We start from the raw sequence: 26,218 nt of genomic DNA, 5'->3' as shown, positions 1-26,218 counted from the left end.
TTCTGGGTCCAACAAAGGGGCCGCGAGAGGGACTTCCTCCCCTCCCACTTTTGGGGAAAGTTAAGGGCTGGGAAAATAAAGCTAGGAGAGGAGATCCACCTGAAACAAACACACAGACACACACACAGGCTTCCAAGCACCCACCTGAAACACACACAGACACAGACATGCTTCCAAGCACCCACCTGAAACACATACACACACACACACCCTTCCAAGAGCCCGGCAGCGTTGTGTCAGTACGAGGGTTCTTCCCAGCCAGTCTCTAGTCCCTCATTGCCCAAAAAAGCCATCAGGCAAGGCTTCTGGGTCCAACAAAGGGGCCGCAGGTGGGACTTCCTCCCCTCCCACTTTTGTGGAAAATTAAGGGCTGGGAAATTCAAGCACAGCGTGTGCTACAGCCTTACCCCCCACCTACCCACACCAAAAAAAAAGACGAGGCTGTAGGCTTTTTGCAGAGAAAATTATCGGCCTCCAACTTTGCTTCTCCAAAGCACTGCCATGGCCGCGTTCTAGGTACCAGCCATGCAGGTCCACCCCATTGAGCCCAGTGCACTGGAGAGTCTGAGTGCAAGTCCGAGCGGAGCAGTGCAGCAATCAATGGGGTGGACCTTCATGGCTGGTGCCTAGGACGCGGCCGTGGTGGTGCTTTCGAGAAGCAGAGCAAAACTGGAGGTCAGTAATTTTCGTTGCAAAAAGCCTACAGCCGCTGCCACTTCTTTGCTGGCTGGAACTGAGTTGGGAGCAGCAGCTGGAGGATCCTCCTTCCTGCAAAGAGGTGGCAACTGGAGCCTTCTTGGCGGGGGGACAGGGACACGGCAAGACTCGGCCAGGAGTCAGAAGTCAGCTCCTGCACCCTGCTTGTCGCTTTTTGGTCCCTCCCTCCGCATCGAAGTACCTTAAAGGGACTGGCTGGGGCGGCTGCCTTCCAAGTAGCAGCGGAGCGAAGGGAAGGAGGCAGAAAAGTTCGCCCAAGTCTTCTCCGGCATACACAGAGCTTGAGGTGCGCCAGAGGGACTCGCCAACACACCTTCTCCTTGCAGAAAGTTCCAGCCTTACGTGTGCACATGTGAGGTCCCGGGACCTTCTTCTAGGAGACGGCGCGTGGGTTACTGGCTCGGTTCTGGCTGGCAAAGCAGCAGCAGCTGGGACTCACCGCCCTGTTCTTCATACCAGGGTGCACCCCATTGCCTGCTGTGCCAGAGTGGAGGTACTTGCCCAGGGTGGCAGTGAAGCTCTTTTTTGGTGCATTCGAAAAGCAGAGGCCGGTAGTTTTCAATGCAAGAAGCCTCCAGCCAGCCGGCTCGATTCTGGCTGGCAAAGAGACATCATTTGGGAGGCTTCTCGCACCCTCCCCCCCAAAAAAGAGGCAGTGGCTGCAGGCATCTCGCAACAAGGGGGGGCGAGATGTGGGCTGGCAGGGAGCCCAGTGGCTCTCAGCCCTGGCTTGCCTACCCTGGCACCCAGCCATGGGAGGAAGGTAAGGTCGTGGCCATGGACGACAAAAGAGGCAGTCGTAGGGGAGGAAGTGAGATTAAGGGCCAGGTCAGGGCCTCCAAAGGAGGGGAAAATGGGTGACGCATCGTGCTTAAGGGAGAACGGGTGGCGAGTGGGTGGCAGCTCCGGGGCAAGGCTGGAGCTGGGGAATCACGTGTTCCCCAACCCAGCCGAGAGAGCTGGCGGTTCCAGGGCCTCAGGGAATAGTGCGTCCCTGGGGCCCCGGACCCCAACCCAAGGCGAAGGGTCAGCGGGCAGCATGGATGGCACGCATTGCTTACCTTTGGTAAGCTGAGCTGACCAGGCATCAGCAAGGCAACCGGCGAGGCAATTAACTGGGCCATGTGGAGAAGGCAACATATATAGGGCGGGGGTGGGCAGGGCGAGCATCAAGCAGCTGAAAAAGGTCAGCGAACAGCAAGCAGCTGGAAGGGGCAGCTGGGGGCATGGCCAGCCAGAAGTTGCTACCGGTTCGGCGACCTACACCAAATCCTTGCTACCAGTTCGCCCGATCCGGTGCAAACCAGCTGAAAACCACTACTGATGTGAACCCACCCCAAGGTTTAATTTTTATCTTGATATTGCCTAGTTGGAGTTCACATTTTCTCTCTCAGCCCCCTCCCCTACTCACTGTTGATTACCCAAACTTTCCTTTCTGTTTCAAAGGCATTTTATTTTAAGGGATCTAATAAATTATAGTTTTTCCCTTACATTTTGAATTGAACCTTGACCAGAGGTTTAAGCTTCCCATTAATCTTCCCTGTTTGCCACCTACATTGTGCCAAACAATTGATCAATATTGCAACTGTCTAAGACTTTGCTACTGGGGATCTTAATGACCTTCATTCTGGAATGGACTCCAACAGTGTTATTCAGAAAACGAATAAATCACTTTTTGTGTGTCAGGATTTGACTGACCACGTTTTAGAAATGTGCCAATTGGGGATTTTTTTTAATCTAGTATATATTGCCTCTATTTTATCTAGCAACCACTTCTAGCTAATAGGAACTCCTTGCAGGAAAGGTAGGATGCAATGTTAATTAATAGAAGCAGTAACTGTGTGTCTTGTTGAATGAATGACCTTGCTAGGAGCAGTCACCTCCAATGTTATATTTCCCACAGTAATTAGCCAGATGCCCTTGGAAGCCATGAAGATTAGCATCCATTATTGTTTTATCACTAGCATCTAGGCATCCAAATTTACAATTAAATGTTTAACATAATTTAAAACTTATATCTCTCAGATAATGGTCTAATGTTATAAAACATGGCTCTTCAGAAATCACATCGTATAAGGAGATAATCAGAGTTGGAAGGGCCCTTGTAGGTCTGCGGGAGCCATCTTTCAGTGCGCTTCATTTGAGATCTAATTCTTTTGTTAGTAGCTCTTCTGGTAAGAGCCCCATAATATTACATCTCCAGTTTGTTCTGATAACCAAAGAAGCGATTGATTGGATAGACCACTGGTGAATCACAGTGTTGGTGACATTGGTATGTGATTTGCTTATTTTCAAGTATCACTGAATTAGCCTGGAAACAGAGGATGATAAAGTTTTAATTATATATTTGCCCCCTTGGAAACAATCAAAAGTGCAAAATTGAAATAAAAATGGAAATAAAAATTAAACTAACATTTGCTAGTCAAAACCTGGCTCTGGTAGCAGCTTTTGAACTAACAATGTTATTTAAGGCATAAGCTTTAATGAACTACAACTTATTTCATGTGTCAGAAGAATGAAGTAGCTTGACTGATGTATTATTTAAAGAGCTTGGAATGGGGAGGTGATGGGAAGACAGGATAGTTATGCAGATAGAGTTCCTTGGCATAAGCTTAAGCCTTAAAAGTGTTGATCTCTGAAGTACTTCTTTTTTTTTTTTTGCTATCACTGATCAATCACAACTTTCTACATTTGCTAGACGCTTTCAGGCAGAGGATTGATACTTGGAATCACATGCAAATTTTGAACAATGCATACCAAAAGTACATTGATCAATGAGGTTTCATTAGCTTCATCATGAAAATGTAATATTTTAATAAAATAAAATTAAATGTAAGACATATTCCAAAGGTATTTGGTGCATGTCGTTTTGGTTTTCCCTATGTAGTCATATTGTTACGTATTTAAATGAGAATGGACATTTTTATTTGATACTGTTGAGAACATTTGTGAAATATATTTAGTTTAATTTTATATCAATTTATTAGACTCTATAACTTAAGAAAAGCCACTGATTTACTGTAGTAGTATTTCCAAATATACAGTGTTCTTTTGGAGCCCTAAATAATAGGCTTCATGAGGTTATCTTCCTCATAAATATGCAGTGAGTAATTGGTTCATATACTCTGGGTGGAGTTACAAGTGAGACTATACCAGTAGCTCCTTGTTTTACAATAACTGTGCTATTATGAAAAGTAATTTTGTGAACTGGAAATTATGGTTCAGGTACCTGGTTAATGAAAGAAACCTCTGGGTGTAAGTAATATTGCAATAGATCTTGAAGTGTATATTTTTGTATTAACTAAAGATTATCAGAATGTGGATATATATATATTTCAGGAGAATAAAGTGTGTAGGGAGAGATAATCCTTTCCCTTTTTAATGCAATTGGAACTACTTAATTAGAAAAGGATATCATTGTTTGATTCGAATATTGTTTTACCCTATTATATACTTGCTTATCTAGTAATTTATGTGGCATATAGTTGAAAGCTAAGCAAAAGGAAAAGAGGAATTAATTCACGAGAACACCTGATTTAGTCATCGTGGAAAGACTTCCTTGTAATTATAATAGAGCATCATCTGAAGAATTATTTAATAAAAAATAGCATTAAATTGTAAAGTTAGAATATAATGGAAATGCAAATAAATGAACCTTTCTTGTATTTTTATAATAAGGTTAGTTTTAAAGAATTAGTTAACTGAAGTTTATTTTGCTTTAGGCAACTCCACAAAGGATTCAAGGGTCTCAGTCATCAATGACCAGGGAATCTCCATTCCCTGCAGAATACCTGGTTGAAATTAACAAGATTTTGCTGGTTATAGCTGATGCTGAGCTCTTGCTAAATGCTCCAGAACTTCATTCAGCAATCTATGAAGACTTTTCTACCCAAGAAGATTCATTAAAGGTACTAGAACCTGAAATCTAATATTACAATTCAAAATATAAGAGAGCATTAACATTCTTCTCAATAAATGTTTTAACTCCAGTGCATGGCAGTATATCTCAAGATGCTTTCTGACTTGAAAAAAATGGGTTCTGTCTTGGATATGTCTTGATTTATAGGCACCTGGGTCTAATTTTTCTAGAATCATCACCAATCCTATCACTTGTTAGATTCAGGACATATAAAACAATTCATTTAATAAACTAAACACTGGATCATTTTAAAAAGCAGTGGAAAAGTTTGAAAAGGAATGGGAAAAAATTAGATAAAGACCATCGTGAAGTATGTTATTAGAAAGCTGTATTGGGCCAGATCAAACAAAATCCACACACATATACTGTATATTATATTATGTACTCCCTAATCTGGGAGACATGGTTTGGCTTCCAAAGTTACTAAGACCATCGTTGTTTTTGTTTCTTGAGCAAGCCTTAATGGTCTAGTTTGCTTATAATGTTGAGCTGTAATGGATGCCTTCAGACATTGTGCTGAGCCAAAGTAAACCATTTATACTGCATGCATATGCGTGCATCATTCTAAGCCATGAGCCAAATGATGAAAGATGTAAATATACTTATATACTGATGTTTGTTGCCATCTAATCAGGCTCTATTTTTCCAGCTGGCCGTTATCTTTGAGTGGATGCTAATTCTGCCTGGTATTTTTGTTTTACTGTATTACAGAATATAAAAGATATGTTGGATAAATTAGAGGATCAGATTGCTGTTATTCATGAAAAACAACCTGATGTTACACTAGAGGCATCTGGACCTGAAGCTGTTCAAATAGAAGATTCACTAACCCAGCTTAATGCAGAATGGGATCGAATTAACAGATTGTACAATGATCGCAAATGGTAAGTAAAAGGACTGTCTATATTTTGTACTTACAGTTTTTCACCAAGGAAATGTGATGAGTTAGGCAGAGAAGAGACTAAATCAGGTAGTAGCCATTTTGTAGCTCTACTGTCTCTGCAGTATAAACCAGCTGTGATAAGTTTGGATGTAAATAGGGTAACATTTTAAAATATTATTTATAAAATATTGTTTATTTGCCAAAGTTGCTTAGCAAACGACTATGCAAACTATCAGGCAGGGAACCAAGAAATGTTAATTTAGGTGGTGTAAGGAAACTATGTATTAAATTAAAAATGAAAATTAAAGTGGCACCATCGTGTTCTTAACTATATGAAAAGCATGGAATGGAGAAAAACTTGACTCTTTTGTTCTCAGTCTCTTTTTCTCTGCAAATTACAAAGCAAACCAGTTGCTGCATCTTAGACATTTCTCTCTGTTTCTTTTAGCATTTGATGATTTTTTAAAGATAAATTGTAGCCAGCTGAGACCTCTGTTTACTGGGATTTCTTTTAAGTCACAAGAATGTAGGCCAATTAATTCACGAGAATATAGGAATCTGCACAAGCGTCATGTACACTCTTTTCATTGCATTTTCATTCTTGTTCCCTATAGTTTTAAAGACTGCACCTGTAGAATTGCATCAGTCCCTAGCATCATCATTTGAACTTGTTTTCAAAAAGAGTTTTGTATTTGCTCTTTGTGCACTGCAGGCATTAGAAAAAAATTCTTCCTCGGTATTTCCAGACATTTGTGCCATGACTATATTTGAAGCTCCATCATTCATTTGGAAACTCAAATGATCTTATTAAATTAACAATGATGTAGGCAAACCTTCCCGTTTTAAAAGAGAAATTAAACTTCATAGTCAATTGGTGAAATACAACAAGCAGATTTCCTAGCTGATTCATTGCAGGATAAGATAGTTCTTGAATCTCATAAATAATGTATCTTATTTTGCATTGTACTTAAAAGTAAGTAGGCTTCTTTAAAGCCAAGATTTTAAAGCCAAGACTGGTATGAATAAGTCTTTTGTAATATGGAAGAATTCTCCTGTCAACTTGGGATACAAAAACAGTTTGGTTCAATTGTAGCTATATCTCACAACTGGGAATAACAATATATCTCTAAATAATGACATAGAAAGCTATGGTTTACTATGTGGAATATAAATGTCCTCCTATTTTTCCTCATTAGGAAGATTTTGTTGCAGATTTTGTTGAGGAAAAAAACACTTTTTTCAGCTGTAATGACCTGAAAATTGTAATGTATGGTGGTTTGACATTGAAATGAGACACAGGGAACTGTCTCTGAGAAAAATGCCAACCCTGAGAGAACTCAGGTAGCAGTATTTATTGAGAAAACACACAAGCAAAATATACAGTATGCATATTCAGAAAACAATGACCTCAACAGGAGATTACTTCAACAGCATGAGAACACACAATCTTGGAAAGTCCCAGATGTTACCTTGCTAGGATGAGATCATACAGCCACGGAAAGTCTCATGGGAAAGTTTGGAAAGTCCCATGAGAAAGCACAACTGTGTACCTTGTACCTTGAACTTTCACCCATTTTCCTATTCCTTCTAAACTGGCAGAATCAAAACAGAATGAGGCACTCTGAGCAAAGATACTCCTACCCCCACCAAGAATGCCCACATCTTCCTAGACTTACTGCTAGTTATACAAAGGCCTTACAGAAAATGATAAAATGATCAATAGGTTATATTACCACATTCCTCCTTTTTTATTTATTCAAAGATAGGGGTGTTTTAGTGGCATAGTACACAGTTCCCTCATGACCTGATCCCACACGCCGGAAGACTGAGGTACACATTTGTAATAGATTAGGAATACATTGAATAAAACAACATAATAAGATACATATAGCAATAATAATAACAACCCCTTGCAATAAGGAGCGAAACCATGATCCATCAGGAAGCCAGGACCACAGACTGTCCCAGAATGATGCATTAAACCCATCGGCTCCAGATTGATGCTGAGCAATGCGATCTTCCATGTCCTGAACAGTTTTTGTAATGTTTGGCTCATAATTATGTATAAAAACACAACAATGTGAATGAATTAAAGCACAAACTCCTCCTTGAGCAGCTAACATAATATCTAAAGCATATCGATTTTGCAAAGTAACTGTACGAATTTCAGACATTTCTACATTAATCATCTTAATATTCTTTATAGTATCATTAAACATAGCAACAGTAAAATTATTTAAAATATGAATATCCCTATAGTTCATAGTAATTCCCAAAGGCGGGATAAGACCTCGAGAAATTTGTGTCCATAGATTACCTCCCATGGCTAGGATCTGGAATTGCTCTGTTGTAGCACAAGACAACTGTTTTCTCCAGGTTGCATTCTTTATTAAATCTTTTTTCCTCAAAAGGCACTCCATGCAATGTTAGTCCTTCTCCCACTCTCCCAGGAAGGTGCATACACAACCAACAATTGGTGATGTTCAAGTTTTTGGCAGTTGAGCGCAAATCTTTAATGTAATTATTATCTGTCCACAAATCATCGCCCAAATCTCCGGCACGCTGAACATGCTGTCGCTGCTCTCTCCGCACCCGAGCAGCCCAGGACAGATTAGGCAGAATCAACAGGATCAGGAACCACAGATGCGCCATCCTGCTGTTCCGAAACTTCCTTCACAGGTGCCTCACGAATGATCAGGCCGAACACACCGACCAGGAACCCAACGAATTTGACCAAGATGTTCAACTGCTGCATAACCACGTCCCCACGTTATCAGCTCAGCAGGAACCCATGCCGGATCCGGAAGGAACCGCACCAACACCCGAGGTCTCACCGCATCTGTAGAAGGAGAAGAAAAATGCCTGCTGGCCGCTGCAGGGGGTTACCAGACAAATTTAAAAAATTTAAAGTATACAAAGCTAGATTTAATTGATCTTGAATCGCTGAAGCCCCAGGAGCTTCCCTCCTTTTTATTTAATTTAGTCAACATGGTCTTGAGCGTGGCATGTGAGCAACAAAACACACATTCACACGCTGCTCCAAACATCCTTGTAACAGCAAAAGCAATCTTAAAATATCAGGTGATATTCCAGGAGACAAATAAGAACCTGCTACAAAGGGTAACAAATTATACACATACAATGAATCCACTATTAAATTAAAATCCTGATTGTGAAAATTTTGAAAAGCCAAAACTACAGCAGCAAGTTCTGCCTGCTGGGCAGACTTCTGCTCTGAAGTCACTTTTGTATGCCAAATTCCAGATTTATCTTTCCAAACACAAGCACCAAAAACTTTCCCTCCATCAGTAAAAACTGTAGGAGCATCTGATATGCCCAATGGTATCCTTTCTTACATTTTGGGCACACTGATTTAGACGAACACCCTGTCCCATTGATCTCTTATTCTGCTGACTTTGACCTCCTCCAGGAGCCCGACATTGCGCTTTAAAATGTCCAGGCTTCCCACAATTGAAACAATTCCCTTTTGAGCATGTCCTGTTTGTAAAGCCAGAGCTAAAGTTTCCATGTTAAAAGACTGACTCCCAACCTTCCTACATGCATTAATCAAATCTGCGATTTCTCTCTCTCACTTGCTACCAGTGGATTTAAAATCTTTTGCAATCTGTGTTAGCTTGTTCTACTGCTAACTTAAAAAGCAACTCTTTCTGGGAATTGATTATCAATTTGTCTTTCAATAGCCAATTTCAGTCTGCTAATGAAATTTTCATAGGGTTCATTGTTCCCTTGTTTGATGTTAGTAAAGGTCTTCTCACCACCTTCGCCGTCAGGGAGAGCCCCTACGGCTTGAAAAATTATTTGTGGGAGAAGAATGAACCCTTCCTCAGGCATACCATCTCTCTGTTGTTCCACTGTTGTAAAATTACCAGCTCCGTAAAGCTGATCTGGGGTAACATTTGCTGTTCCCCTCTGGACTGCCAGCTGTCTCCATTTCTGATCTAACACCAAATATTGAGCTGGAGTTAAAATCATATTCAACAGAGCTTTCCAGTCAGCTGGAATCATTTTATTTCCATAACCAACTGCTTCTAACAATGCCTGAGTATATGGCGTTCTAACACCATATTCTTTTGCTGCTTGCTTAACTTCCCTCAAAATTCTGAGCTGTAAAGGCTTCCACTCCCGCTCTGCGGATTTAATGCAGCATCCATGACAATTTCCACTGGATTAAGTTGAACTTCTACTCCAAACTCCACCAAATCATCTCCTGATAATTCCCTCTATTCTTTGCTTCTTGAATAGCTGCAGTAACTGCATCCACCTGAACCCTTAAAGGTAAACTCTTATCCTCTGACAAAGTATTTCTAGCGCCAGACAGTCCCCCAGATTTATCTGGAGGTGCCGTCGGCGGCAACAAACGATGCCGCATGGTAAAGCGGCAAACCTTCTTCGGGGTGCTAGGAGCGGTTGTTCATAAGTAGCTAACGCATCCATAATCACTCTCCAGGTTAACAAAATTGAAGAAGGGGCACGAGGTTCCTCGGCAAAAATTTCCCTATCTTTTCCAGGACTCTACTTTAATACTACCTCCCTCCGGATATGACTTAATATTTTTCCAAACATACTGTAGTAAGTCCTCAATTTCTTTCTTTCCTACAGCACAACCCCTACTGCCAATTCCAAACCCAAAACTATTCCCAATGATCCCTCTCAATTCCTGATGTGCTCTTTCTGAGCCTTCGAGAGATCTCCCCCATACTCACGAAAAGAATCTATCTTCGTCCAGCGAAGAAGATGAGGGCCCAGTCGACGTCCGCGGCGATGAGTATAGGATGCGGGAAACGTGTAGCTTTCCAAGCTATCACGTCGGGGTCACCATTTATGGTGGTTTGACATTGAAATGAGACACAGGGAACTGTCTCTGAGAAAAATGCCAACCCTGAGAGAACTCAGGTAGCAGTATTTATTGAGAAAACACACAAGCAAAATATACAGTATGCATATTCAGAAAACAATGACCTCAACAGGAGATTACTTCAACAGCATGAGAACACACAATCTTGGAAAGTCCCAGATGTTACCTTGCTAGGATGAGATCATACAGCCACGGAAAGTCTCATGGGAAAGTTTGGAAAGTCCCATGAGAAAGCACAACTGTGTACCTTGTACCTTGAACTTTCACCCATTTTCCTATTCCTTCTAAACTGGCAGAATCAAAACAGAATGAGGCACTCTGAGCAAAGATACTCCTACCCCCACCAAGAAATGCCCACATCTTCCTAGACTTACTGCTAGTTATACAAAGGCCTTACAGAAAATGATAAAATGATCAATAGGTTATATTACCACATAATGTCTCTTTCACCCATGGAGCAGTGGAACAATTAGGTGTCTCTAGGCAAGATACCCTTAAGACTTTCCTGCAGTTTGTTACAGGTGGTTCACTTTCCTCCTATTCAATTGCTCTGTTTCCTCTCCTTAATTGACAGATAATATCAGGAAGGACTCTTTTTCCTGTTCTCCCTTTCCCTTTTTCTGCCAAGTGATGGACAGTCTTGACTCATAAAGTGGTGCCCCTGGAATGAATGATGGAATGATGGCCAACTTCACAGTGTTGCTTATGAAGCACAAGTAGGGGGGATGGATGGAGTAAATACTGGAGTTGTTATGCTCACATTCTTACCATCTTCACTAGAAATTCTTACGAAGGAAAGGCCTTCCCCCAAATGAAAAAGGAAACCATCCAAGTGCTGAAACAGTTTCTGCTGATGGTTGGCTGAGCAGTACACCTAACCTAAAATAATAGGAGGAGGTGGAAGAAGAAGAGGAAATACATGTTTATATTTTGTAGTAGGATGGATGAAACATTGTAGTGGAACTATTTGAGTAGCTTGCCTTATCAGATAGCACTGAGAAGAATATTTCTTTTAGATCCTATGGAGACAGATGAAATGTCTGTTGGATTTACTTGTGGTCCTTTCATTTTGTTTCCTGGAAAAGAGTGATAGAAGACACACTGAAACATTCTGTTGATTGGTATGCTTGGCATAGTGGAAGGCTTACTCTCTGAAGAAGGATAGTATCTGTTCTTGGTACTTATTAGAACCATCATTTAATTTTAGCTTGTTACTCTTTGCTTGTAAATCTGGCAAATGGCACCAGTGACCTTAAGAAGTTTATGTCTCATGTTTGGCTTCCACTTGGAAAAAAAGTGTGCTACATGAATATTCATACACTCACATATTCAGCAACTTGGTTTCCTATGAAATTTGGCTATATGAGGAATGAATGAGGGCCAACTCTATGGCTAAGTCTGTAAAATTGATTCTTTTTCCTGGAGTTCCAGCTAATAGAACTAGTTTATTGTGATTCATGTGTCCCAGAGTTATTATTAATCTGGGTACATTTGCTTCAAAGTATAGACAAACTGATTTTAAATAGGAATTAAATGTTGTAAGTTGCCCGTATGGCTGTGCACTCTCTTTCTGTTTCTTTATGAGTTTGAAATGATAGAAATTATAAATGGATGGCTCAAAAGTGTGAATAGTGCTTCCTTTATTTAAAGTTGGGCTTTAAATATCTTTGTTTTCAACACGAATAAGCCAAAATAAACTATTTGCCAAGATTGCAGCTGTTGTCTTCTACATATGTTCACACACTCACTTGCATACACATTCTATTTTGCAGTCTTACTATGTATGTATTCTGTAGTGCAAAATTATCTTGTTTTACTTCCTTATTTTTTTACCTTCCTCATTTTTTCTCCTGTTCTTATTCCATTTAGTAGTTTTGATAAGTCTATAGAGGAGTGGAGACAGTTCCATTGTGATCTAAATGATCTCTCACAGTGGCTAACAGAAGCAGAAGGGTTGCTGGCTGAAGCCCATGCTCCAGATGGCAGCCTGGATATAGAAAAAGCCAGGATACACCAGCAGGTAACTGATTACTGTGTATTACTGTGTATTAAGCCCAGCACTCTAGTTAGAGCCTTTAATTCTATTGTTGTCACAGAAGAAAGTGGCAATTGTCAGCTTTTGTAATGTTGTCAGCTAGGAGTTGTACAAAGCAATTAAAAGACTGCTTTGCAAAAGGCATTGGTGCTGCCTTCAAAGCCCAGTGTGGATGCTTCAAAGGTTTGTGCATATATTACATTGATAACACTTCTGTTGAGACTGCCAGTAAATCAAAGGGGCCACTGTTATGCCCCCAAGGTTGTGCCATCACATTTTGCCTGAATGCAATGCTTAGCCCTATTAAAACATAAAGTTAACCTACATGAATTGTATTGAGAAATTATTTGCATAGTTTCCAAAGTTGTTGATGAAACAAATATAGTGAATTGAAAAAAGTGAGAATCCAGTGCTTTAGTTTCATTTGGAGAGGGGTGCTATATTAAACACGCTTACTAGTAGGGTTTCAGACCTGTTGTTCTAGAGGAGGCATTACATCTGCTGCTGAGAAAGTCTTGCTCCTAGTAGAGACAATTGTATCTTTCTCCTCATATGAAGCTGAGGGCAGGACTTTATTTTACGGAGGTTAAGTCTGTGTGTGAATGAGAGGGGGAGCACATTTGTGATAAAGGAGAAAGTCTTTGCAATATCAGAAACTCAAATGTAGTTGCTGAGAATATTGAACAGAAGATATAGCAGGGGTGTCAAACTTGCAGCTCACAGTCTAGATGCGTCATGTGCTGGCCACTCCCACTCCCGTTTTAGCAAAGGGGAAAAATACATCACATGATGACAACATGACAACACACGTTTGATACCCCTGAGAGAGCATGTTGGGCAAAGCTTAGAAGCAAATAGGCAGCCCTTTGCAGAAAGAGATACATGGGCTCCAAACTAATGGTCTTTACTAGTAGTAGATAATACTTCTCAGTTTTTGTTTTTTTATAAAGCAGCCTCACATAGATTAGGAAAAAGGAAGTCCAGTCCAGATGCACGAACAGCAGTTGTCACAAATCCATCTTCTTGCAGCAGAGATAACATCTGATATAGATATTCTGGGTCAAAACTGAAACCGCTACCTACCTATATATATATGGAATTCAGCTTTGTTCGGGTATTTTCCCACATCATTATAGTTGTGCTTTTAAAGTTGTAGCAACGTTTCGCAGAATCTCATCTGCCATCATCAGGCTTCTGTATTGTGTCGTCTGTGGGTCAGACTTTTACAGTGGTTTCAGATTTAAATTTGGGGCTAGCCTACTGCTGTGCCAGAATGGTTTTTTCTTCATCCTGATTGGTTGGGAGTCTTGGTCTGTGTTTATTGGTCTTGGAGTTTGCTGTGTTCTGCTTGATTGGTGTTTCTAATATCTTCTGTCTGTTTTGTGGCTTTTTTTGTGTCTTGATTGGTTGGCAACATTGTGTTCCTGTATTGGAGGCTTTTAGTGCAGCTTGGCTCCGAGTAAATGGACGCCATCATTTGTTAGGAAGCTAGGTTTGATCTGGGTGCCTGGTTGGGGTGTGTTTGAGCTGGAGGTATCAGGGGATCTGTTTGTGCCCAGGTGTTTGCCTGGCTAGTGGTGTGGAGATTTTTTGTTTGTGAGTGCAGGCTTCCAAATAATTGACAGTCTGGTGGAATTCATGCTTTCAGGTCTTTTTCAATCTCTATGGCTTCTCTGATAATTCTGTGGCTGGGGTTTTCTATAGTGGCTAGGGTTTTGGTGCCATTGAAGTTGATGCTATGACCTGTGATTTGACCCCATGGACAAGAAAAACTTAAGAACAATTTCCCAACACACCTAAATATAAGACACCCCAAAATAAGTTCACCATGGAAACAGAAACAAACAAACAACTACCTTCTAGGATGTACTAATCTACAAAAAACAGATAGCACATTAGGAGACACCATATTAGAAGAAAAACCCACACCAACCGCTACCAACGCCTCCCACCACCACCCAGCACAGAAAAATCCCGTAGTTAACACTAATTACCAGAACCAAACGCTTGGGCAGAGGGTAAGACACACTAAGGGCTGAACTATGCACCCTGTGAACTAATGAAGCAACGCAAGCTTAAAGGAAAAATCACCAGCTTGATCCACAAAAACACACTGGAACATAATAGAGACCCAGAAGACAGAACAGGACCTATGGAACAGTTGTCCCATTTTCCTATATAGAGGCAAGACAGGACAAAAATAGAAAGGGACCACAGACATTTACATTAGGACCGCCTTCGAAACAGACAGAAAGAAAAGAGCCTTAGCAAACCCCAGATAAAACGACCGGAAACCAAGATTGACATCTCCAGTATTGTTTTGACAGATTAGATGAACAAGTCACATGTGTCAGCTGGAACACTAGTCAACACAGAAGATCACAGGCACCTTACAGCAACCCCAGTCACTGCGAACCCAGGAGGCCAGAGATAGAAAGACCAGAGTGGCACAAGAGCGATCGCCGTCAGCCAGGATGGCCCAGCGCTTACGCACAGAGAGTTCAATCACAGCCGCCCACGCACAAGCCTAACCAGCAGCCAGTAACAGCAACAGACAATCACAGGCAGAGTTAACACACAGGGGAGATACGAAGAATCAATCGGCCAGGTTTCAACGATGGTTGCAGATGGCAGATTGAAAAGCCAACTTATTAAAGATATTGATATGACGGTAGATATATATACATATATATACATATATATACATATATATATATATATATATATATATATATATATATATATATATATATATATATATATATATATATATATATATATATGGAATTCAGCTTTGTTCAGGTATTTTCCCACATCATTATAGTTGTGCTTTTTAAAGTTGTAGCAACGTTTTCGGCAGAATCTCATCTGCCATCATCAGGCTTCTGTATTGTGTTCGTCTGTGAGTCAGGCTTTTACAGTTGTTTCAGTTTTAAATTTGGGGCTAGCCTACTGCTGTGCCAGAATGGTTTTTTCTTCATCCTGATTGGTTGGGAGTCTTGGTCTGTGTTTATTGGTCTTGGAGTTTGCTGTGTTCTGCTTGATTGGTGTTTCTAATATCTTCTGTCTGTTTTCTGGCTTTTTTGTGTGTCTTGATTGGTTGGCAACATTGTGTTCCTGTATTGGAGGCTTTTAGTGCAGCTTTGGCTCCGAGTAAATGGACGGCTATCATTTGTTAGGAAGCTAGGTTTCATCTGGGTGCCTGGTTGGGGTGTGTTTGAGCTGGAGGTATCAGGGGGGATCTGTTTGTGCCCAGGTGTTTGCCTGGCTAGTGGTGTGGAGATTTTTTTGTTTGTGAGTGCAGGCTTCCAAATAATTGACAGTCTGGTGGAATCATCTCTTCTATTCATGCTTTCAGGTCTTTTTTCAATCTCTATGGCTTCTCTGATAATTCTGTGGCTGGGGTTTTCTATAGTGGCTAGGGTTTTGGTGCCATTGAAGTTGATGCTATGACCTGTGACTTTCATGTGTTGGACTAGTGAGGAAGTGTGTTCCAGCTTTTTTACTGCATTTTTGTGTTCATCTAGGCGGGTACTTATTCTTCTATTGGTCTGTCCAATGTATGTGGCCGGGCATGATGCACAGGGGACTGTATGTATATATATATACATTTTCAACAGGATCTTGAAGAGGGAATCAGCAGCCATAAACTCAGTTTCTCAACACTGAATAGAACAGGAGAGGAAATAATCCAGAAACTTTCCAATACGGATGGAAACTTCCTGAAAGAAAAACTAGCTGGGCTGTATAAACACTGGAAAAACATCAATGCTGAAGTCATGGAAAGGCAACAGAGGTAACCAGACCCCTTATGATTTGAGGATATCTTAGTAGCAGAGGAGATAAATTTGTTTAAAATTTGGAAATGCCATTGTGGATTTTCACCAAGAGAAACTTCTCATATCTTTATTCTAAAAGATTTTCTAAGGCAGTTCCCTAAAACAGCTTCATAGCTGTTACTATTCTATGCACTCTCCAGAATTACTCTGTAAAGGAGATGGGTGGTTTCTAAATGTGATTTATTTAAATATAATGATATATATGATATAATAATGATATATATACAATGATATATATCATATATATATATCAATCATATATCATACATCATGTACTCAAGCTACATTAATATTCTATATAATATATAATATAACATGCATTTGTTTCATGTTTTCCCTGCTTTGGAATCTGAATTATTAATTTACATGATTTTTTTGTTTACTTTGGTGTTTCAACTGAAGAAAGAATATTCTGAAATTGTTGGAAATTTCTCAGTGCTTCTTAGTAGGCAGGTGGTTAATAATTTTGAAGAAGTCTTCTATCCAAAATGAATAAAATCCAAGTAAAAACAGATTTTGCATTAACATAAAATGTTAACACAAGTATGCTGGAAAGCATTGGCATTCAAAACTATTTCTTCCTCAAAACCTAAATGATCCCTACTATAAAGTCAATTTCTCCTACTATAAATGATCCCTACTATAAAGTCAATTGTCATATTCATACAGTAATATCAAAACAATATTAATCTAGTTGAGAGCCAGTGTGGGGTCAGGGCACCAGGCTGGTAAACCAGGAAACTTGAGTTCTAGTTCCGCCTTAGGCATGAAAGCCTAAGTGACTGCAGGCCAGTCACTCTTTCTCAGCCCAATTTACCTCACAGGGTAATGTTTCAGGGAAAATAGGAGAAGGAAGAAATATTAGGTATGCTTGCTACGTTGAGTTATTTATAAAAGTATTAAAGGCAAGATGAAAAAAAATATTTACAGATACAGATAATCAGAGTTGGAAGGGACCTTATACGTCATCTAGTCCAACCCTACACCATTTCTGACAAATGGCAGTTGGAAGGGACCTTATACGTCATCTAGTCCAACCCTACATCATTTCTGACAAATGGCAGTCCAATCTCTTCTTGAAAGTCTCAAGTGATGGCGCTCCCACAACTTCCAAGGGCCAGCTGTTCCATTGGTTGATTGTTCTCACTGTCAGAAAGTTTCTCATTTCCAGGTTAAATCTCCTTGTTCAGTTTCCATCCATTATTCCTTGTCTGGCCTACAGGAGCTTTAGAAAATAGCTTGACCCCTTCCTCCCTGTGGCAGCCCTTCAAATATTGGAAGACTGCTATCATGTCTCCCCTGGTCCTTCTCTTCCCTAGGCTAGCCAAGCCCAGTTCCTGTAACCGTTCTTCATATGTTTTAGTCTCCAGTCCCCTAATCATCCTGGTTTCTGTTCTCTGTACTTTTTCTAGAGTCTCAACATCTTTTTTATAATGTGGTGAAAAAATAGTTTTCATACATTTTCTTAATCTAATGGAAAGTTATGTGTCAATTCGTTGAATTTTTCTATCAAGGTATTAAGTAGATATTTTCATAAGACTGCTAAGTATTGCTGAGAAAAAAAGTATTTTAAAGACTTAAAGCCTACATTTGAAGACTTTTTTGAAGACTTAAGGCCTACATTTGAAGACTTTCTGGATGAGAAACGGAATCAATATGAATCTGCGTCATTAAGGCATCTGGTTCATTCAATCTTGTTTTTAATATTGTAGTATATCATTTCCAAGATGCTTAGTAAGCTATAGAAGGAATATTTTGCTTTTATATTTATTTCAATATTTATAGTGATTTTGTTTCATATTCCACCTTGGGGTTTTTGTTCAGACTGAAAGGAAAAAATCAGCAGTTAATAGATTTCACAAGAAAACTAGAAGAAATTAGTTGCTGGGTGGAAAATGTAGAAAATTCCCTGGATGAGAAGCCTGCAATCAGTCATGAAGAGAATTTACAAGAATTAATGGCAAGTAACATTAAAAATATTAAGCATTTTATTTATTGTATCATGTTCCTTTTCATTGTTGTTGGATAACATTTAGGACTACTCAAAAGTGTCTGTTGGAACCACTGGATGAAAAGTATAATCTGGAAGTTTCATATATAAATATGATTTCCATATACTTGTTAAACTATATATTTTTCTGTTTAGCTTAATGTCATGTGTTATGATTAATAAAATTATGGTTTATTTGTAATCTGTTCACAACACCAAATATTGGTTACTTACATTTTTGCAGCCGTAGAATCTGGAACTTGCTTCAGAATAAATTCTTCTTTGGATTTTTGTCGTCAAAACCATTTAATGCGATTTTTTTTGTGCTCTTAGAGTTTGAAGCATATTACTGCCCTGATTATAAGAGATAACCAATTTTTAATGAATGAGTGACACTGTCTTTACTCATTTAGGGTCTGATTAAGGAAATGGATATACAAGGAGAGAAACTTAACTGGCTAAATAGAAAAGAAGCAGAGGTACTTTCAAATACAAGCATTGGGCCTCAGGAAAGAGACAATATTGCTAATAGACTGAAGACCCTGAATATTAAATGGAAGAAGGTATACATTTTAATCTGTGTGCATTCAATATTGTTCCTTTAGTTGTGTTCACGCAAGATAGTCATGACTATGGGACAGAATTGGATAACTTATTAGATAAAGTTAGTGTTAAAATTCTTAGTAAATTTTTCATTGCTTTAAATTTATGGCAATAATAGTACATTGGTGTACAGCACCACGTATATGTTCAGATGGACCTATCTTTGAGAATTATTTATTGTATTGTATTATTGTATATTTCCACAGTGTTCAGTTTTTATATTAAGTTTCTTCAACTATCCTTTGAAGTTCAGCTGAAATTTCAGTTTCCAAAGCCGTCTTTCTCTCCTTCAACAACTAATCAGAGCAACACCCACAAAACTTTGGCATTGCTATAAGACTGAATATTGCCCTAGTTCCCTTGCAGGAAAAATGAAAACCTAACAGGCATAGAAAAATAGCTCTGAAGTAGTCATCATCTGGTAGTCAGCTTTGCTGCTTATGGAGCATCTTTTTATTAGTGCAAGCATTCAGATACATAACTCTCACCTGCATTTTGAAGTAGTATTGCAGTGTAATTTATTTTATTCAATTTAACACTGCCCAATGTTAATGACTTTAGGTCAGGCCTGTTAAACTGGCAGCCTGCGGGCCAGATGCGTCACGTGCAGGCCACGCCCCCCAGCTCCGCAAAGGCAAAAATCTTCGTGACATGTCACGATATGTCATGTGACACAATCGAGTTTGACACCCATGCTCTAGGTGGTTCACAAGAAAACAGCAGGATTATATTATATGGCTTTTCTGCCTGCTTTTTCATTTTGGGAGATGTTCTTGTCGAAAGTCATTTATTTCATCACACTGTTGAGTAATGTAAAAGTTCTTAGGCTCATGTAATGAAACAAATGATCACTGCCCAAAAATATATCCTAGAATAATACTTTAGCATATGGTGAAATATGGTGTAGTAAGCTTAGAGGGAAAGGAAGATTGAAGCAGATATGAGCATTGCTAGGATACAGTATTTATGGTGTTGGTGGAGGACTGAGGAAATCCAAATTCTAATCTACTCATGGCTGTAGAAGCTCATAGAGTGATTTGTGACCAATTATTATCATTGTCCAATCTACCAACAATTGTATGTTGGTTGGGCATACAGTCAGCCAGATGTTTACACATATTTGGCATTGTTTATCCAGCTATCAAGTCCTTTCCAGAGACCTGAGATTTGCAGATGTTGCTGTTTGATGATGTTAAAGGTATTGTTACGGGTTGTAAGCTGTTCTGAGTAATTATTATTCTGGTTATTATTTTTGGGATAACATGAAGGGAAAATATCATGTAAGCAACTTTGTGTTCCTGGAGGAAAGGTGTGATATAAATCCAATGCATCAAAATTTCAGGAAGAATATTTGTTTTGGGAATTTCCCTTTAAATCTAATAAACTCCATGAAGTTCATTAAGCCATTAAAGTACTTAACTGCAGAAGAAAATAGTGTCAATGATTGATGCCATATTAAGGGACCTGTAGAGCTTCCAAAGATCTCCCAAACCTTCTCAGGACCAATTGCAAATCCCTTGATCTTCTGTAGGCTGTTTAGTGAAATATTAATTGTCCTTCCCACAATTTTCTGTAGTTGCCTAATGTTGTACAACAATACCCATAATCTTTAGAATATAAAAGTTATTTTCCCCACACACAACACTAGGTGTTCAAGGAAGCACCCACCAGATTGAGAGAATTGGAGCGGGATGTTCATCAGCAGCATCTTGTGCCAAAGTCCTCTGGTAAGTCTTAAGCAGAAAATTACCTCTTTGGAGAAACATTTAGGTATATTTTTGTCATCTTAGTAAAACTTAAAGTAGATAAAGAAGCAGATGTCTGTTTATTTTGTTTTTGAAGAAAAATGATACTTTTACTTTAAAAGAGCATAAAATGTATTTTGAAAAATGCACTTGTAATGTATTCGCTTAACAAGAGAAACTAGTTTGTAGTTGCACTTTTTGAAAATTAGCACTTGGGTGTTTTTCCATTTATATGATTTAGAGAATCAGGAAGTAGATGTCGCTTATGAAAATCAATGGCGTTTCTTTGACTGCAAAATGAACATTTTCAATTTATTCCTCCCCCCCTCCAAATAGTAAATTAAGAAGAGCAGCAGGTTGTGAGTTTACCCTCACTGACAGCTTACTGCTGACTTGTGTTTGAATGTTTCAGAACTGTTTTGAATGTGGTAATCAGAGAGTGAATTTCTCTCACCTCACCAAGCTGTCAAAGATTTGAGATTTTGCAAAAAAAATGACAGCAGCAATCTTTCTAGTTATGTATCTAGAGGTTAGATTAAATGATGAATTGGTGACTATTTAGACATATGGAAATAAGCTATTTTCAGAATCCTATCTCTTAACAGTAAAATCCTGACAGTTTTAAATGGTTAGTGTTGAATAGAGGTACAAGAGGACTAATAGGAACTACAAGAGGGATTGTGGTATTTTGCTTTTCCAATGTAAATAAATTCTAGATAATAAATACAAGTTGAAATATCAATTCAATTATGTTGGTTGTTTAGGTTTCCCTGTTCACCAAACAACAGTGCTTGTGTCTTCTGCCTCAGAAAATGTGGCACAAACTCAGCATCATTTGGAAATCTTGACACCTGCTGATTTGGATCAGACTACGACAGAATTGGCTGACTGGTTGGCATTGATCGACCAGATGCTAAAGTCCAATATAGTTACTGTTGGAAATATTGAAGAAATCAATCGGATGATTGCACGCATGAAGGTATGTGATGCTCTGGGGTGCAACTGGAAAGCCTTAGAATATTAGTTAATCCCTTTCACTGTTTTTTTTTTGCGTTGTTGTTCAGTGAAATTCTGTCATGGTATTTCACAATTATTTAGAAAATAAATCCAAAGAAGAATAAGGATTAGAGCAGGGGTGTTAAACTCAAGGCCCTCAGGATTTCCATGGAAATAGCGAAGGACTGGCCCGTGGTGCCCCTGCCAGCAAAAACGGAGCTTGGGAGGGCCACACACAGCCCTACCAGGATCTGTTTTCAACTGTGACGGCCTCCTGCAGCCCTCTGCCTTTGAAAACAGAGCTCTGTTTTCGCCGACAGAGGATTGCCAAAGGCCATTGTGGGTGAAAATGGAGCTCAGGAGCCCGTTTTCACTGGCAGAGCACTCGGGCCACCACAGGCGTCCAGACACATGTGATGTCAAGCTGGCCACGTCCACCCTGGTCATGCCTACCCCAGCCCCCGAGGTCAAACACAACCCTGATGTGGCCCTCAATGAAATCGAGTTTGACACTCCTGGATTAGAGCATTCTTCTACTTATTTTTGTAGTGTCAAGATTTTAGCGGTATCAATGACTAGTCAGGAAGACTGAATGCCTTTTTTAAATGTTCGCCCAATTCTGCAAATTATTGCTTTGTTTTCCTTGCTTGCCCAGGAACTATTTTAGAGCAACTGGCAGGGAATTCAGTGGACTTTTCCCATTCTTGTTCATGGGACTTAAATCCATTCCATTGCAGCAGAATAATATTTTGTGTGCAGTGTCTCTGATCGCACATCATCATACTCTGTTAAGATACAGGAGTGCTGTCTTTTTCCCCCTGCCCCAAGGAAACTGCTGTGGAGCATTGATAGAAGAAAATGAGCCATGCTTCACAGAGTCAGGCTGAGCATAAATTTGCTCACTGAAGCAGGTGCACACAGCTTTGCTTGATCAGGAATGTGCACATTTACTGTTAGTTTTCATAAGAAGCCCAGGAAACCTATAATGCATTTTAGAATACCTATTTTAATTTTTTCCCCTGCATCCAGTGGCATATAAAACATTGGCATTGTTTCAGGGTCTGACTATTTTTTAAAACCAGTCCAATGTTTAAATTGACTGCCAGGTATATTGAACATGGGTATTGTTGCTAGAAACAAGTTCACTTTTATGTATGTATTTTATTCATTTGTTCTTTCGTTTGTTCAGTCAGAGAAGTGACTCTGGGTGGCAAATAATCATAAAATCAGTTAAAACCAAGTGCAAAGATACGTGTGTGTGTGTGTGTGTGTGTGTGTTTGTGTGTGTGAGAGAGAGACAGAGACAGACAGACTGACTTTTGACATACATGGGGCCTCAGGCCTAATTTCATAACCAGCTTTTCAAGGCCTTACAAAGGGCCAACAGGGTTGGGGCCATCCTACTCTCTGGAGGCAGAAAGTTCTAGAGGTCAGGGCCTATGGCAGAGATGGCATACCTCCTACCCCACATTCCTTGGCTGATGGGACCCTTAGCATGGTCAACTTGCTGGACCAAATTGGACAGTTAGAAACAACTGGTCCCTCATGTAACTTGGTCCCAAGATAAGAAATGCTTTAAAGACGAGAAACAGTTCTTTGAATTGCACAGAAGCAGCTATAAGAGTCTTCTTCACTTCCTCAGATTCAATAGGATCAAAATTTCCCAGAGAAGCATGCAGGATTCTGCCTCTTTGGAGTAACCTTCAACTGAAATGTTACTATTAGTTTCAGCTCATCTATTCAACTTAAAATAATTAAATTCAAATTGAAATAGGTTAATTGCCTTGCTCAAGAATTGTTAATCATTAAGATCCAGCTCTAGTCAAGCTGCAATTGAATTTTCGGGAGAAATGAGAATATTTTATGCTGGCATTTACAATTTGCCAACAGAAGTTAACGGGGAAATGGTTACAGAAACCTATGCTGACATTTTCTTTGCTACTGATGTTAGCAGCATATGGATGCAATTTGTAACAAATAACTTGAGGATAGAGCTGGGCATAACGTATCATAGACAGCAATGGACAAATTAATTGCTTGTAAGAATATACCGTGTTTCTTATATAATAAGGCCGGGTCTTATATTTTTTTGAGCCCCGAAAAAATGGCTAGGCCGTCTTTTCGGGGTTGACTTAATCCACCACCCCTTGCATCTTCGGGCAGGCGGGCGGCGATGGCTTGGATGTTGATCTCGGCGTTGGTGGGGCACTTTGTATCAGGGTCAACGCAGGCAGCACCATATCCGGGTGTGCAACAAAAGTACTTCCTAACAGCATGCCCCCCCCCCCGCCATTCCCTCCCCCCCATTTTGCATGTTTTAATATAGGCCTTAATTTGGGGGGAGGGGCTTAATTTCATTTCATGCCTATAAAACATGCTGGGACTTCCTATTGGGGGAGGGCGTATTGTTGGAGAAACAGGGTATTTAATGTAAGTTAGTAGAAAAATCTCAACTTTTCAGCTGTCATTTTTTAGATCAAGTATTCTTCATGGCCTTAAAATGGAGATGAGCAACAACAACAATTACGGAGAAAATCCACAGGGACTCCTTTTCTTTGTATTTGGTTTAATGGCACAGGGTCAGAAATAGATATTTTTTACTTAGCAATTTGCCGAGGAAAAAGTGTGCATGTATGAATATGTGTGTATCTACAGTATATACCTGTGTGTGTGTACATGTGTGTGGGTGGGAGGGAGAGCAAACGAGTGCGCAAGTGAGTGCTAAGTAACTAAGTAGCTACTGGTGTATGTCTGTGGAGATTCTCAGTCATTCAGGTCATAAGTACTTTCTCCAAAGACAACTAGACTGTTTTTTCTTTGAAGAATAACAAAACTTTTCATTTCTCATCCAAGAAACTTCATCAATTGTGATGGGGGAGGTTGGGGAAGGGATGAAGGATAAGTACTTGACAGTTGGGACTGGGTGGTGGGGGATGGAAAGATCTCCTACTGCCCAGTTGGTGGGGGGAGAATCAGAGAGTTTTAATCAACAGGGATTTTATTAAAACTTCTGCTGTAATAAAATCCCTGTTGATTAATACAGTACACTCTGAATAAACAGTGTCTAAAACCTGGGATCAACATTGAGAACAAAAATCCTTGGAGCAGAGAAACATAAATAATGTCTCTTGGAATCTTAGACAGAAAGTATGAAAGTATGCAGCCTTTTATGAATCAATATGAATTTTATACAGCTTTATTTCCACTCACTTTGCGAGAGTAAAATCTCTAAATTTACTATGCAAATCTAACAGGTGGTTAACCCCTATTTCAACTTTCTTAAATTGGTAGCCTCCAGGTTGTTGAGTTACTATATAATTCCAAATTGCCAATATCATGACCTTATTGCCTGGAAATTCTGGGAATTGTGATCGCAACACATCAGATCATGATTTCTGACTGGGCCTGTCTATTATTTATTTTGAATACAGATTATAATGCAGAGCTTTTTAATGCAGATGACAAAGTGATTAAGACACACTTCTTTGTTAATATTTTGAAGCATTGGTTTGAATAACTGTTTTTCTTAAACTCCTGTCACTACTAGCACATTTTTTATTCCATCATGTTACAGATAACAGAAGGGGATTTAGAACATCGACATCCCCAGTTGGATTCAGTTTTTACTTTGGCTCAAAATCTGAAAAACAAAACATCAAGTTCTGACTTAAGGACAGCAATCACAGAGAAATGTATGTTACATTTGTCAGTAGACTGAACAGTAAAGAAATGGGAACTAAAATGATATAATAAATATATAACTATTACATGATTTATTGACAAAATGATGGATATAGAATGGAATAACCCAGGTGGAATTGAGGGTAATCGAACATCGAGAGATGAAGGCAGGTTTTAATCCTGATACCAATAAAGGAGCATATTTGTAGCTCAGGGTTGACCTGAGGGTTCTTGGTGCTCTCTGAGTTTGCTTGTTTTCTTACAGACATTTCATTACCCAAACTAGGTAATATCATCAGTGTCAGTCCCACTAGCACTGACGACGTTACCTAATTTGGGTAATGAAATGTTTGCAAGAAAACAAGCAAGCTCAGAGAGTACCAAGGACTCCTTAACCCTGATAGGCAAAAGGAAGAAATGAGAATGAAGTTTTATAGCAGAGGTCTCCACACTTGGCAACTTTTAAGTCTTGCGGACTTCACTTCCCAGAATTCCTCATCCAAATATGCTGGCTGGGGAATACTGTGAGATGAAATCCACAAGTCTTAAATTTGCCATATTTAGAATATAGCGAGGTATCTTGCTTAAGGTGTTGCTTGACATTAGCTATTTATATTCAAATTTTTGGATTTCATTGGTTTTAAAGATTAATGAACTGGAACTTGGAGATGTGAGTTTTAAAAAAGATTTATTATATGATATGTTTTGAACAGTGTTGGCAAGTCACAAGATTAAACAATCCAGTTTTTATGTACAATTTTTGTCTTAAGTTTCTGTTTTTTAAAATATAAAAATGAATGCCTATATTGGAAGTTAATAAGAATGAGAAAAAAGCAGATGGAATAAGAGATATTTTGCTAAGATAGTTTGGTATCAAAGATACTGGCACTAATCTAAACAATATAACATTGTCAACCAACGTAATATTGTTAAA

The 26,218-nt window shown here is 39.4% G+C and overlaps 1 protein-coding gene across 1 annotated transcript in view; it reads left to right on the top strand.

The window, feature by feature from the left end:
• UTRN (utrophin) overlaps positions 1–26,218 on the top strand; it is a 359,787-nt gene that overhangs the window by 120,155 nt on the left and 213,414 nt on the right. The window contains exons 41-49 of the mRNA XM_026666216.2: positions 4,440–4,625; positions 5,348–5,520; positions 12,265–12,415; positions 16,051–16,226; positions 18,094–18,229; positions 18,673–18,822; positions 20,511–20,589; positions 21,372–21,586; positions 25,178–25,295. Coding sequence (XP_026522001.2) covers positions 4,440–4,625; positions 5,348–5,520; positions 12,265–12,415; positions 16,051–16,226; positions 18,094–18,229; positions 18,673–18,822; positions 20,511–20,589; positions 21,372–21,586; positions 25,178–25,295 — 1,384 coding nt within the window. The remainder of the gene's footprint in view (positions 1–4,439; positions 4,626–5,347; positions 5,521–12,264; positions 12,416–16,050; positions 16,227–18,093; positions 18,230–18,672; positions 18,823–20,510; positions 20,590–21,371; positions 21,587–25,177; positions 25,296–26,218) is intronic.

The sequence above is a fragment of the Notechis scutatus genome, chromosome 1, assembly GCF_049901735.1.
Source record: "Notechis scutatus isolate UNSWTSFEM ecotype Mainland chromosome 1, rNotScu1.2, whole genome shotgun sequence".
NCBI classification, from domain to species: domain Eukaryota; kingdom Metazoa; phylum Chordata; class Lepidosauria; order Squamata; family Elapidae; genus Notechis; species Notechis scutatus.
Note: the sequence above shows the minus strand (reverse complement) of the source record. Positions and strands in the feature narration are given on the sequence as shown.